The 14,510-nt window shown below is 31.7% G+C and overlaps 1 protein-coding gene across 2 annotated transcripts; it reads left to right on the plus strand.

The window, feature by feature from the left end:
- Window positions 1-5,862: 5,862 nt before the first annotated feature.
- On the plus strand, window positions 5,863-8,481 carry LOC148202465 (uncharacterized). 2 transcript variants are annotated; one of them, XM_088110719.1, is made up of 6 exons: window positions 5,863-5,990; window positions 6,358-7,103; window positions 7,211-7,321; window positions 7,537-7,700; window positions 7,781-7,943; window positions 8,039-8,481. In XM_088110719.1, the coding sequence occupies exons 2-6, from the start codon at window positions 6,522-6,524 to the stop codon at window positions 8,213-8,215; spliced, it is 1,197 nt and encodes a 398-aa protein (XP_087966845.1). In that variant the 5' UTR covers window positions 5,863-5,990; window positions 6,358-6,521; the 3' UTR covers window positions 8,216-8,481. The 2 variants fall into 2 exon arrangements, with proteins under 2 accessions (XP_087966845.1, XP_087966846.1); XM_088110720.1 differs by lacking the exon at window positions 5,863-5,990 and having other exon boundaries at window positions 6,014-7,103.
- The last annotated feature ends 6,029 nt before the right edge of the window (window positions 8,482-14,510 follow it).

Genomic DNA, 14,510 nt, shown 5'->3' on the forward strand with positions numbered 1-14,510 from the left:
CTAAGACATTTCTGGCAAGGCAAGACTTGGTACTTAAGCAGCTCTTTAGCTCACCTCTCTTACCTGGGACTTGTCTAAGTGAAAGTTTTGAACCCTTTAGATTAAGAAAACTTTTAAAAACAAAGATGTCTTCTTATGGTTCATATAGGTCTTCTAGGTTAGATAAAGTTGATGAAATGTTTAAACAAGCTAGGAATCTTCCATCCTTTGGTAAAGACATAGGTGCATTAACATACCTAGTTTGGGAAAAAGAAATTGATAAAATAAATCCTTGGTTTTGTGAAGAGAGTGAATATTATGTTCTTAGTATATATCTCTCTAAGTTAGAAGTGCATGCAAGAGAGTGGTGGAATGAAAGACAATATCATGTTAGGAAAGGTAGAAAGTCTTCCATACGTGATTGGCATGATTTAAAAGCTTGCATGAGAAGAAAGTTTGTGCCTTCAAGCATTAAAAGAAACCTAGAACTAATTAGGGATTGCATTGAAGATGGAAAATCATTTCTTGAGAGTTTAAATGATCATGGGTTTCTTCGTAGAGAATTAGAATTTAGGGCAAGACTTAAAGAGATCAAGGATAAGAAAAGAGAAAGAGAGATTGAGAGAAAAGAAAAGGAAGAGAAGAAAGAGAGAGAAGAAATAGAGAAAAGAGAAGAGAGAAGAAGAGAGGAATTAAGAAGAGAAGAAGAAAGAAGAGAAGAAGAAAAGAGAGAAAAGCAAGAAAGAGAGAAGGAGGAAAAGGAGAAATTGTTCCTTATGGCAAAACCTATTCTTCCAAAGACCATAGAACTTAAAAGGGAAGGTTTCCAAATCTTTACTTCTTTTCCTTATGGCAAAACCTATTTTTCAATTTTTGACTTCTCTTTCAAACCAATTGTCATGGAAACATTTTCAAAATATGACAATTCAAATCTTGAGTTATTCTTATCTTTAAGAAAACTATTAACTCAAGATAAAATAGAATTTGGACTTCTAAAATTCTCAAAGATTACTAATCAAAGCATTAGAAGTTCTTATTCTCTTAAAGAAAAATTATTTCTTGGATTGATATTAATCGAAGATATATTTGATGTGTATTGCAGATTCGTGTTTGATCCAGGAGGAAGAAAACTAGATCTAAAAGAATAAGGCCACTCCAAGATGGCCATGCTCCCAAAGATTGAGTGGAGCTTCTTCATAAGGCGATTGTCAGATTTGAGGACAAATCTTTTCTTAAGAGGGAGGGCATGATGGAATCCTACTTGACGTAGTCCTCTTTTTGTAATTTTACTTTTTATAGTTTAGCTCTTAAGGAGCATGGGTTACTATAAATACCCAGCTCCTCTATTGTATTGTCACTTTTGAGATTAATGAGAATTGAATTTTCTGAAATTAGAAATTATTCTCTCTCTTGAAAGTCATAGGCTAGAGAGTCCAAAGACTCCCTCTAGCCACCTTCCAAGCACACTCTCATTCTTCCATTTCTCCAAAACTTCACGGTGCTACTCATTCCTTCACACCTCTCCTCCACTGCCACATCTGGCACGCGTCAGCTGCCAGTACGTCTCCACTCCAATCCACATCAGCGCACGCGTCCTCCTTTCTCTCGCGCATCAGACGCGCACATCCACATTTTCTTTCTCGTTCCTTCACTCTCGCACAGAACCGCACCACTTCTTCGCATCTCACTCGCTCTCGAGAGCTCTCTTCCTCGGCTCCAACCATTCTCCAACCACAGATCTGCCTTCCTCCTCTATTTTCACCGGTTGTAAGTTACTTTCCACCGATTATACCTCTTTTCCTCTGTTCATTTCCCTTTTCCACCAATTAAATCAGTCAAGATAGAGTTCTTCGTCCTCCTAGGGTTTCTCACCGAACAAACCATCTTCATCCTCCATACCTTCAACTTCCACCGATTAAACCCTAGATCCTAGGTATTCATGTGTTGCTCTCAGTTTTCTCTCTCGATCTAAAGTGTCCAATCAATTCCGCTGCGTCATCTCTCTGGAGGAAGCTTCGAGGAGGTCCGGTTCGTGTTCGCGCAGCTTCAATCGACCTCTCCTCGGGCATTCGTCCATCAATGAACTTCTCTTACTAAAAAAACGTGCTTATAATTTCAACTTTTTTTATTAAAATATTTACTCTACTCACCACTTGACCATTTAATAATATCTCACAATTCAAACTAATGAATATTTAATAAAATGTCATTATTTTAATCATACATTTATAAATAATTTGAAAGAGATTATTTCGTGATGATTTATAATTATGCTAAATTTACTAATGATATTAATTTTAAATTAATAGAAAATCCACTTTAACTTCTTTTTAAACAAAATTACTTTAATCTCTTAAAAACGAGACAACAAATTTAATTAAGAAAAAACAAATTACTAAAATTTTAATTTTGTTATTTTATAATTAAAATAATGTCGTAAAATTTATAACTATTTCCTCAAAAGAAATAGTCCCGTAAGGTTGAAGAATTATTTATTAGAATTCAAAATGTTAACAACTGCGTACTTTCCTTTTGTGGATATAACCAATAGATTACATTCTCTTAATAAATAATACATATTATTAAATAATTAAGTGGAAGCAAATAAGTTGACATATAATGTACAATATTAAATATAGTTTCAGTTTTTTCCCCAAAATTAAGAAAATCAATTACCTTAAAATAATAATATTTATTATTAACTTAATTTATTAAAATAATCTTAGTCTCTATGCTAAATTCTATAAATAATTATTAATTATTCTAAAACAATTATCTACTAGGAGACTAATTAAATTAGAAAATATTTCAGTATATTACTAACATCTAGAAATGTCAATCAATATAAATGATTTTAATACTAAAAATTATTAAATTTAGAATGCAGGAATGCTTTTTATAACTATTGAATTATGGTATTGTACATAATAAACAATAATTTATACCTTCATAAACTTTGACTTCGTTCAAGCATTCATATTCTTTATCCCAAGCATTACTAAAAGTTGAAACCCATTTTAGCCGTTAAAAGAACATAAGTTGTTTACAGCTATGTCAAAATTGTTGGTGAAATATTTTTTTATATTTATGAATTTAGATTATTTATTAAGTTTTTAATATTGTTACTATATTTAACTTTAAAATATGTGAGTTTATATTGATTTTGATGTTTTAAAATATATTAAAAATTTTGAATATACAAACATTCGTATAATTTTAAAGATAAGACGAACAATTAAAAAATTAATAAAAAAATCTGAAGTTATGCATTTCTATATTTATTTACTGTATGTCCTATTACACACTTTACATTGTTATTAAAAGAAACATTAAATAAATTTTATAATATTTATTTCGTATTCAATATAATAACAAAATATGTTCAATTAAAAAAAGTCGAATTAAAAGAAGGTTGCATACTACATTCAAGAAATAACACAATTTATTAATGAGTTTTACTATTATACCAAACTAAATCATCCCATTAAATGGATAATTTAGAGGTAAATTATTTTAAATATTCCTTTTTAATTATTCTATACTTATTAAATAAATATTTTTTTCAATATTCAAGGAATTAAATATTTTTTAAAAATTTAATGTATTTATCATTTCAATTAATATTTTTTTGCTATCAGTATTTAAAGTATTTAATAAATTATAAAGTAATTAAGAATATTTAATGTTAAGAATTAATAGTTTTATAGTTTATTGGCATTAATTGAATTTATCTTTTCATTTAATATTTTATTTATAATGTATTAAAAATATTTACAGAAAAAACAAAATTAATTTTAATTACATAATTAATTTCACTCGTGTTGGTTTCAAAATATTTGTTATTTCAAAATATAAAACAAACGCTGTTTATTTTTTTCAGCGATATAAGGATTTGACTATTTTTTTAATTAAATGTAGTTTCATATAAAAAATCTTATTTGTGATAGTAACATATCCAATTAGTATTTTTTTAAGAGAAATATATTATCGTTAAACATTAATAAACTACATGAGAAACTAGACATGTATTAAAATCTTGAAATAGTTTTTAAAATATAGTATTAATTTAATGCATCTACAAGAATATATAGGATACATTTTATATTATTATTTTATCTTTATAATTATATTTTAAATTATAAAAAAGACAAAAGAAAAAAAATTAAACTATCAAAATGATAAAAGTATGCATGAAAATGGCGTCACAATATTCGATATTAGATATTGTAAATTTGTTGTAAAAATGTAGTTTTAATTTATTCGTGTGTCCGATATAATATTATAAGATATTTTATTTTTTATTGTATATTAACTACTAAATGCAGATTAAAAGTAATTTTTTAATATATATATATATATATATATATATATATATATATATATATATATAAATAATGTTAAATATATAAATTTGAACACAAAATTAGAATTTGTTATTATTTATCTAAAATTTGATACATTTTAATCTTTAAACTTTTAAAATGAATTGATACAATTCTTTTAGCTCAATAATGTTAATTTTTATTTGTGTTAAATGTTATTCTAAATTGTTATTTATGTTATTTACCTTATTTGATATTTTTTCAGTTCAAATGTCAATTTAGAAAATCATTTAATTCTTAAAATATATTAACGTCATCACGTTATAAAAAATATATTTATTAATTTTTAAAATTTAAAATTTAAAATAAATTTTAATTTCATATTAAACCTTAAATTAAAAGTATATTTAACCCTTATTTATTAATATTTACTAGTTAAAAAGAAAACTGTCAAGACAATGAATTCACAATGTTTTTTAACTGATTCTTATTTATAAGATATTATGTTAAAAGAATGATTAAAATATCTACACCATTATATAAAGATTCACCAATTTTGCTACATGTTTCGTTTTCTAATTTTACTAATAATTATTTTATCAATTTTATTCTTTAAGTGATATGTTTTAAAATTTAATTTTTTTTTAGTTGATATGTTTTTAACTTAACTATTTCTAAAACTAAAATAACTAGTCCTAATAAAAAGATATTTTTATAATAATAATAATTTATTTTTATTATTATATTTTATTATTTTGTATTATCATAGAAAATATGAATATATTTTTCCTATGATTTCAAATTTTTAAAACACAGAGCCGGAGTTGAAGAAATACAAAAGAAAAAACAATGAAATTGTTTAATCATCATTTTAAATAAAATAATGTTAAGTATTATCTTAGGTATCATGCAGAAACAAAAACGAAAAAATATATTTATTTTATTAGAAACGTAAAATAATATTTAATACATATCTTCAAATAATAAAAATAATTAATATATTAAGTATTTCTTATTTAGTAATGTGTTTAAAATATTCATTGACAATAACCTTCAAATAATTAAAATATGTACTAAAATATACTGCATGCTCTTATGACCATAAAAAATACATATTAAATATTCTTTAATTAGTATTTTCCTAGACATTTTCTTAATAAGTTTTGTCACCTTTCAGAATAAGAACAAGTAAAATAAGGTGCTGTTAAAGAGTAGATTAAAAAATTAGACGAGTGATGGTTTAATTTCTCCTATTAAATAATAATTAACATTTAATAGTTTCAATTAATAAAAAAAATAAAACAGTCATAAACAATTCTTAAATATTTTGCTCTAACAAATATTTTGTATTGACTTTTTTGCTTTTATTAATGACACTCATTACTACCATCCATAAATAAGCCTTACTCCGCGATTGTCCATTTCCTTCTCTTCTTGCATGAGTTATTATGAAGGCTATTTGGTGGGTAGTAAGAACCATAAGTGGGACCCACACACTTGAGACAAGAAAGTTATAAAAGACAACGAAGGAATTGTGGTCCTTCCATGATATATATGAAACAAACAACCTAAGAAAACATTGTCTTCCCAAAGAGTCTCCTAGATAGTTTTAGAGTTCAAAATGATTTAGAGAGAAAGAAAAAAGAAAATTACAGATACAGCTATTTGTATCTGAACCCTCTGATTCAGGTGTGTCAACCTATGATTTTTCTTTCAGTTTAATATAATTGGATTTACATAAGCACATTTAATAAATAGTGTGTGATTTTTCTGGTCAACGCAGATCAAAGTACAGATTACTGAAATCTTTTGAATCAGATTTTAAACCATTCATGATGTTTGGAAAAATAATATTTAGTTGTCATAGATTTGCTTGGTTTTTGTTTTGAACATGCATTCCATTTTTCTTGTTTAGGCTATATATAAGATATGATGATGATATATGTCTGTGTCAAAAACCTCTAGATTTTAGAAAATTCCGAAATCTTTCAGAAACTGTGTCTTTACACCTAGTGACCCTACTTTTTCTCGTTTTTTCTTCTACATTTCATTACAGGCTTTGCAGAATTCCCCCAAAGTTGAACAATTCAAGGTTTGCATGAAATAACTGGGTTGGTAGTCACACTCTGACACATTGTTTTATTCTCTCATCTTGGTTTTATTTGCCTTGGAGTTGTTTGGCGAATTGTTGCAGTGAGTGGTGCATGAAATATAGCAGCAATGGGTGAAGAAGATGAAAGCTCTAAGAATAAGAACATTGGTGGTGCTGCTGGTGCTGGTGCTGGTGGCAGTAGAAAAGGTGCTGGTAGACCTTGCAAAAGGCCAAAGCCAAAGAAGGTGCCTCAGAGAGGACTTGGTGTGGCACAGCTTGAAAAAATTAGACTTGAAGAAGAAGAAAAGGAGAAAAAAGCAGCAGCAGCAGCAGCAGCAGTAGCAGGTGCAAATGCAAATGCAAATGGATCATCGAACAATTCAGCCTGTGATCTGCGTCTGCAATTTGCAAACTTTCCCCACTGCAACTATCCATCTTCTTCAAATTCAATGCCTTCAAGCACTGTTTCATTAGCAAACAGTGGTGGTGGCGGCGGCTCTGAGGCTTGTTGGCATGGTGGTGTTCCACCACAGGGGCGTGTGAGTGGGGCCCACCTGTGGGCCCACCATAATTTTGAACTTCAGAGCAAGAACTTAGGGATGGACCCTAAATTGACTCTTGCATCAAGTTTGCCATGTCAGTCCAACCCTCTTAGCCCCTCCTTCAATTGGTTGCAGAGAACCCAACAACAACACCCTTCATCATCAATGGTAAGATGTTTTAATGTTTGATCTCTCTCTTGAATTCTCAAAATGGTTTCCATGTTTTACACATTCTGTTCCTGTGGAATAAGACAGATATGGTTTGGATTTTGCAGGTGAGTGCCTCCTCAGGGACTTCATCAACAACTGTGCCTAAATCCTTGATAGAGATCCCTTCAAACCAAAGCTACAGTGGATGCTATGTTTCCAAGAGGCAGGAGGAGAGGGTATTCACACTTTCAACTCTCAATTGATTAAGTTTAACTGTTTCCACCGCTGAACACATTTTTTCATTTAGTTGTTCATAGATCCTCTCTTTCAATTTTTGTATAGATATTTTGATGAATTCAATATTTGTGATCAGATAATTTTCCATGGATTTTGTTTATAAAATTTGGAATAGATGATACAACAGAACTTTAATGTTGTGAGCTTGATGCAGATGACAGGGATTAAAAGACCAGGCTCCTTCTCTCTTCAAACCCCACCTGCAACCTCTTCCAATTTTAAACCTTTAACTTTTCCTTCCCCTGTTAAAGCAAGTGAAACAATTCCATGCCGTCGTGGAAGAGAATTCAACTTGGATTTTAGCAATTCAACTATAAGGTTGTTGGTTCAACTTTGATCTTTTGAGTTGATAAGTTCTTTGTAGTTACAAATTTTGCTTACTCACTCTTCATTTGCAGGGAAGTTCCTTCCCTTGCAGCATCCAACTCAGAGCTAAACTCAAAGAAAAAGAAGAAAGATAATGAGAGTATCAGTGGAGATTTTCTTAGACTAGCTCCTCCTATCCCTTGCTCAAATTTTAAGTTAAACTCTACTTCAGCTTTCCAACCATTTCACCACCTGGTATATCGTGATTTTTGTCCGATTCGGAAAAACTCATAGTAGCCATTTTCTAATTTTATTATTCGTTCTTAACTTCCATTTTTCTTTTATTAAAGGCAAACATGAAGAATCAAGTTCCTCCCCCATCAGGGTACAATCAACAGCAGCAACATTGTTACAATTTCATCCCTCCTTCAGCAAATGCAGCACTAGTTGGACAACAATCAGATAGGTTTCAGAATCATAATGTGGTGGCAAGAAGTGCTAATCTTGATCTCACTTTGAAGCTTTGAACATCTTCAACCCATTTCTTGTGGTCTCACTCTTAGGGTCGTGAGACTTGTTTGGTCATCTTGAATTTAATTGTGAGTTAGTATGTAGTGCTTCAAAGGGCCTAGAAAATCACTAGCCTTAGAGAAGCAAGAATGAAAAAGAAAACATAGGCGCTGATTAATTTCTTTGCTTAATGACTATGCTGTTATTAGGCTTAATTTTGGTGGCAATGCTGCCTTTGGAGCTTTTGTTATTTATGTTCCGTTGTTAACATTTTTTATGTTTCGATTTATGTATGACCAAGTTAGATCATAAACTTAGTTAATCATTCTTAAAAATATGTTGGTTGTTAAGACTCCGGCAAGTGTACCGAATCGTATCAAGTAATATAAAATGGTAAGACCAAGTATCGTATTCCAAAGGACTCACGGCCTACACAGTTATGTGATTTTTTTATTAAATAGGACTTGAAAATAAACTCTTTTGGGTTTAGAATGCAAATACTGAAAAGTAAATATGCATGCAATTTGATCAATTTGACAAAAGTGCAAAGATGAACGATTTTGATATTATGAGATGATTATGTTGTTGGGGTTAGATTTCACCTAGTTTATTCTCATGTATATACGAATTCTACTTCTTCATTAATGTCAATGTCACTCTCTAAAACACTTAAAACTCGATTCCTCGGTGAATAAAGTATATCCTTAACTTGTATTCCAAATAGTTAATTATGAAGAACAGGAGCTTAAGACAACCAGAATTCATATCCCCCATTCCTGAGTAATACTACTTCTTGGAATAATTCTTCGGATCATGAATTGTAAAATACCTTCCGATACTAATGCAAATCATACATCATGCTAAAGAATGAGTTAAACAAAGCAAGCATTACGTAAAGAAGAATTATCCTAACAATTAATGAAAGAAGCATATATAATAAGGAATCAATTCAATACATGAGAGTTTACAAAGGTTACATCATCCCCAACAACATATAGAGTTTAGTTCACCATTGACATGGTGAAACTAGATGAACAATGGAAAAAGAATGAAAGATAAAACCCTAGAAATTGAAGATAGGAGCTTTTGCATGCAATTTCGCCTTCAAGGGAGCAAGGAGTGTGTTTCTGAGCCTATTTCGTCCAAAGATATGAACCCTAGGCCGTCCAAGTCCTTAAATAGAACATCAAAATAATAGGAAACGGTTCCAAGCTCACAAGAGTGGCGCTCAACGCCCCACTTATGGCGCTCAGCGGTGTGCGAGTCACAAGTTACGCTCAGGGTTAGCTTAGAAGGCAAGCAAGCATGGTGCGTCTCGTCAGAGTTGAGCTCAGTGCCCCTGAAAAGGGCGCCCGGGCGCAAGCCATAAGCATCCTGCTGAGGGCTTCAGAAAAGGGCAGTCAAGCGTGAGACAATGTACTTTGGCACTAAGGGCCCCCAAAGTGGCGCTCAACGCTGTTGCGATCTCCCTTCTTTGATGCTTTTCCATCTTTTCCTGAGTTCCAACTCCTTACTACTTTCAAATCTTCTTCCATATTATCTCAATTCCTGTTGAAAACACTGAAATCTAGCACAAAGCCATCAAATTCACCTTCAACTCTTTTATTCATCAAAACAATGATTCTAAGCTATATTCTAAGTCAAAAAGGGTATTTTTAGTATCAAATAACGGTAAATTCAACTGTTATCATTGGTACATTTATATTTTGTTTGAAGACTTAACGAGTAATTTGGTTTTATATTCATATATTTGATTTGTTTTTATTTTTATATTTGGTTTTTATTTAATTGAATTTCAATATTCATTAAATAGAGTTAATGTAGTCTTTTATGCTAAATAGATGTTAAAATGTGACAATGTATCAATCTAGTAAAGGGTTTAATTAGTAATTCGATCTTTATGTTTAGATCTATGTTTCATTTTGTCTCTACAACTTTTTCGACTTAGTTGAGTTCCTGTATTTTTTAAAAAGAGACAATGTTGTCCCTTCGTAAAATCAACGTTAACAAACATTAAGGCTCAAATGATTTCAAAATAAATATAAAAACTAAAATAAATGAAAGACTTAAATACAAAGATAAAATTATTAATTAATCTTTTATTTGAAATAAGGTTTTCATGAAAATAAAACTTGAATTTCTTTTGCAAAGTGAATTTGTAAAATGAAAAATACTCTAGAATTATGTTTCTCTACTATAATGAGATTGTTGATAGGGGAAGCATAAGATTAGCTTAACCCACAATCTCTGTGATATCTGTTTTTGGTTATGACAACACATAGTTAATAAAAACACATGTATATGTATTGTCTTATATGTGTTATATGCTTATGTGATTATTGTGAGATTTATACAAGCATAACTGTGAACATATTGTGTTGATTGTTGCATACTATTGTGTTTGAAATGTGATTATATATGTGTATGCATAATATGAGTTTTGAAATGAAAACCACATGCACCAAGCATATCTGCATGACTTAATCGATTACAATGACGGGTTAATCAATTAAGGTCATAAGACAACTTAAGCTTTAAACTGTGGCAAAACAACAAGTTTTAAATCGATTACGTTAGTGGTTAAATCAATTAAAATTTGTGTGTTTGCACAAATCTTTTTCAAGTGTGCTATAATGGATTTTGAGAAGAAAAGTTTTCAAAATGCGTATGATTTGACTTACTCTATATATTGACGCATGATTTGAAATTCTGTAAGACAATTGTGATTAACACTTTCATATAAGTTTCAGATTAGAGCTTTGAAGTTTTACATAAGAGAGAAACTCTCCAAGAAACAAGAATTGTCGTGGTGTACAAGTCTTGAAGATTTCTTGAGGAGCACAATCGATTGAGTTGCAAAGTCTGATCGTTCTGCACAACAGAGGTGCATACTGTTGGATCAGGAGCTCTTGCAAATGCTTAGTGTTATTGTTTCCCTGTGGTGTATACAGGAAGAAGAACGTGGTTCTTGACTTTGAGGGGGATCTCAAAGGCTGACTATAGGAGAGGATTGTTCTTGCTGCTAGTCTGTTTGTATTTGCCTATATTAGATTAATGAGTTAGAGAGGTGATTTACATTTTGACATTGTGGTCGCTGTAAAGCCGTTGTTGTAACAACTTAGATCTCTATAGTGCATTGGCTTCCAGTCTCGGGTTGAGTGGAAGGACATTGGATGTATGTTGTGGCCGAACCAGTATAAAAATCAGAGTTTGAATTTTCTTCCTTATCTGTATTCGAATACGCATATTGTTACATTGGATACATTTTTACTTACGATTCAAGAAAAGTTTAAAGACTTTCAGTTTTGCTATAAAGATTTCAAAAGCGATCATTTTTATACATAACGAATTCACCCCCTCTCTTAGTGTGAGAAACGAAGCACATCTTTTCTAACAGAGATGATGAGGATTACACTTATAAGCTATTAGTTTGATGGACAATGTAGACACAAACCTACAATATGGTCTGGTATAACTTTCTGTTGAGACAAGGTTAGGATTGTAAACTTTGTCTCATTCAGGAAGCTAGAGATTGGGCCATATTAGGTCAAATATAAGGTGTCATGTCACCATATTCTCTTCTCTTATTCCTTCATCTCTACTCTATACATTCTAAGAGTGCTTATAAGAAGTGAGAGCTTGAGAAGCCTTGAGAAAGAGTAAACAACCAGTTGTTGCCTAACATCATTAGGTGAACCTATTTTGGTAAGAGAAGCTAACATTATTCTTTGTTAAGTTTATATGCATGTTATAATGATGGTTCTGTGTTGTGAAGGTGAATTTGTGGTGCTTTATATTATATTCTATTTAAATGGATACTCATTGTAATGAATGAAATGATGAATGTTGATGATGTATGCTCACATGTATCCATTGCAAAGGGAAGGAATGTATTTTGGGTCGTGTAGAGCTTGGACATGGTTGGTCAAAACCTACTAGAGGAAATGGGTAAGTAGAACCCAAACAAGAAGAAATCAAAGTCTCTTGGTTGATTTGGAGAGTCTAGACTAGGGCCTTGTCAAAGTTTATTCAATAATGCCCATGATTTGTGGGAGTTTACTATGAGGGTAACCTCAATGGAGCGGCATCGTATGGATAAGTGCATTAGGATGTGAGTTGCATAGGCATGAGACTCACATAAATGAAAATACTTAAGTGTGTGAGAGTTGATGGGGTCGCTTGTGATTTTGGTGTGGTGGATCTCTCAGGAGTAGCCTATGTATAGCAAAACCACAAGAGGATTAACCTTATCACACTTGATGAAGTAAAGTGACTGGTTCGAGTTCTAACTTTGCTTTACTTGTTACCAATAAGGAGTATTGGTAAATATTGAATAAATTTGTTTTGATGATGCTACAAGAAGTTTTAGTTGCAGAAGATATTAGAATTAGTTAAAAGCAATTTGTAGAAATTAAATGTAGTAGGAAATTCTTGTAAACCTTGTAAACTTGCATTTTTAACTACAATAATCGATTATGATTAAGCAATAATCGATTATCACAAGTCATACTTGAATAATCGATTATCACTTCATATAATCGATTATCACATTTTTGAAAACCTATAACGGACTTGAATAATCGATTATCACTTACAAAAATCGATTATTCATGGCAGTTGGGAGCTGACCTTTGGCACTCAGTGTACTTGGCTATATATTTTGTTTTGGAGAAATTAGAAAGGAACGTTTTTTGAACTGAGAAAGCTTAGAACACTGTGTGTCAGAGGAACGTTCTTAGAAAGCTTTTTGTTCATTGTTTCCTTGCTTGGTCTTGTGAAAGGAGAGGCTCGCGTATCGTGTGTCGATAGTCGGAGCAGACTCTCTTCAAGTTAGCAAGGTGCTCTGCCTGGTCTTGTGAAAGGAGAAGCTTGTGAATCGTTGGTCGATTGCTGAAGCGGTTCTCTTCAAGTTGGTAGAGTGGTTCTATTCATTTTATTCCTGTTCATTATCTTGTAATCTGTGAAACCATTTTTAGTGAAAAAGGTTAATCACTATTTATAGTGATTAACGACTGGACGTAGAATCTTTTGATTCGAACCAGGATAAAAATTCTGTGTTGATCTTCTTATTCCCTACACTCATATTATTTTACGTATATCAACTGTTTGATTAATTTTCTGAAAGAAAATTATTTTACTAAAAGGACCAAATTATTTTTAATTGTGATCGAACACGTTTTCCGCTCTCTGAGTTTTTAATTCCGCTGCGCTATACTCTTCGAAAAATACCCCCTCCGATACCATCAATTGGTATCAGAGCTTGCTTTGATAGTTTTTCAAAATTTGCGAAAATGGCTGGTCACAATCAAAACCATGTATATGCTGAGGGTGCTTCCATTAACAGACCTCCATTGTTTACTGGTGATAACTATGCTTTTTGGAAAGTTAGAATGGAGATTTTTATGGGGTCTGTTGATAGAGGTATTTGGGAAGCTGTACAAAATGGCCCTTATATTCCTATGAATACTGTTGATGGTGTAGAGACTGAAAAACCTTATTTTAATTGGACTGCTGAAGAAAATAGACGAGCTCAGTTTGATATTAAAGCTCGCAATATAATTTCATCTGCTGTTGTACTTGATGAATTTTATAGAATTTCAGTGTGTAAGACAGCACAGGAAATGTGGGAAGTCCTCAGAGTCACTCATGAAGGAACAGAGGACGTAAAGCGTGCTAGGAAGAACACTCTCATTCAGGAATATGAGATGTTCAGAATGCAACCTGGAGAAACGATCTCTGATGTTCAAAAACGATTCACTCATATTGTGAATCATTTAACAGGGTTGGGTAAGACTTTTGATACTGATGAACTTAATGTGAAAATTCTGAAATCTCTGGACAGGTCTTGGCAACCAAAGGTGACTGCCATCTCGGAATCTCAAAATCTTACTCAGATGTCAATGCCAATCTTGTTTGGAAAGCTCCGTGAGCATGAACTTGAGCTGAGGAGATTGACTGCTGAAGAGGATCAAGGCAAAAGGAAAACTCTAGCTTTCAAGTCTGAAATTTCTAAAGGAAAAAGCTCTAAGAGAATCGAAGAAGATGATTCTGATGATGAAGAAAATATGAGCTTGATGATAAAGAAATTTGCAAAGTTCATGAAAGCAAAGGGAAAGGACAAGTTTCACAAAGATAGGAAAGAAAGTCAAGAATCTCCATCAAACGTAAAGTGCTTTGGTTGTGGAGAGAGAGGGCACGTAAAATCTGAGTGTCCAAAAAGCAAGAAAAGTGAAGACAAGAAGGAAAGAAAGTTTCAAAGGAAAAAGAAAGCTTGGGAGGATAATGCCTCTAGCTCAACAAGTTCAAGTGACA

Source organism: Vigna umbellata, chromosome 3 (genome assembly GCF_029865625.1).
Source record: "Vigna umbellata cultivar VRB3 chromosome 3, Vumbellata_1.0, whole genome shotgun sequence".
Lineage (NCBI taxonomy): Eukaryota > Viridiplantae > Streptophyta > Magnoliopsida > Fabales > Fabaceae > Vigna > Vigna umbellata.

Excerpts from the sequence above, each read along its gene's own strand:
- LOC148202465 (XM_088110719.1), top strand. The coding sequence starts at position 6,522 with ATGGGTGAAGAAGATGAAAGCTCTAAGAATAAGAACATTGGTGGTGCT. Across the intron at positions 7,104-7,210 it reads AACACCCTTCATCATCAATG|GTGAGTGCCTCCTCAGGGAC; the intron begins GTAAGATGTTTT and ends TGGATTTTGCAG. Across the intron at positions 7,322-7,536 it reads CCAAGAGGCAGGAGGAGAGG|ATGACAGGGATTAAAAGACC; the intron begins GTATTCACACTT and ends AGCTTGATGCAG.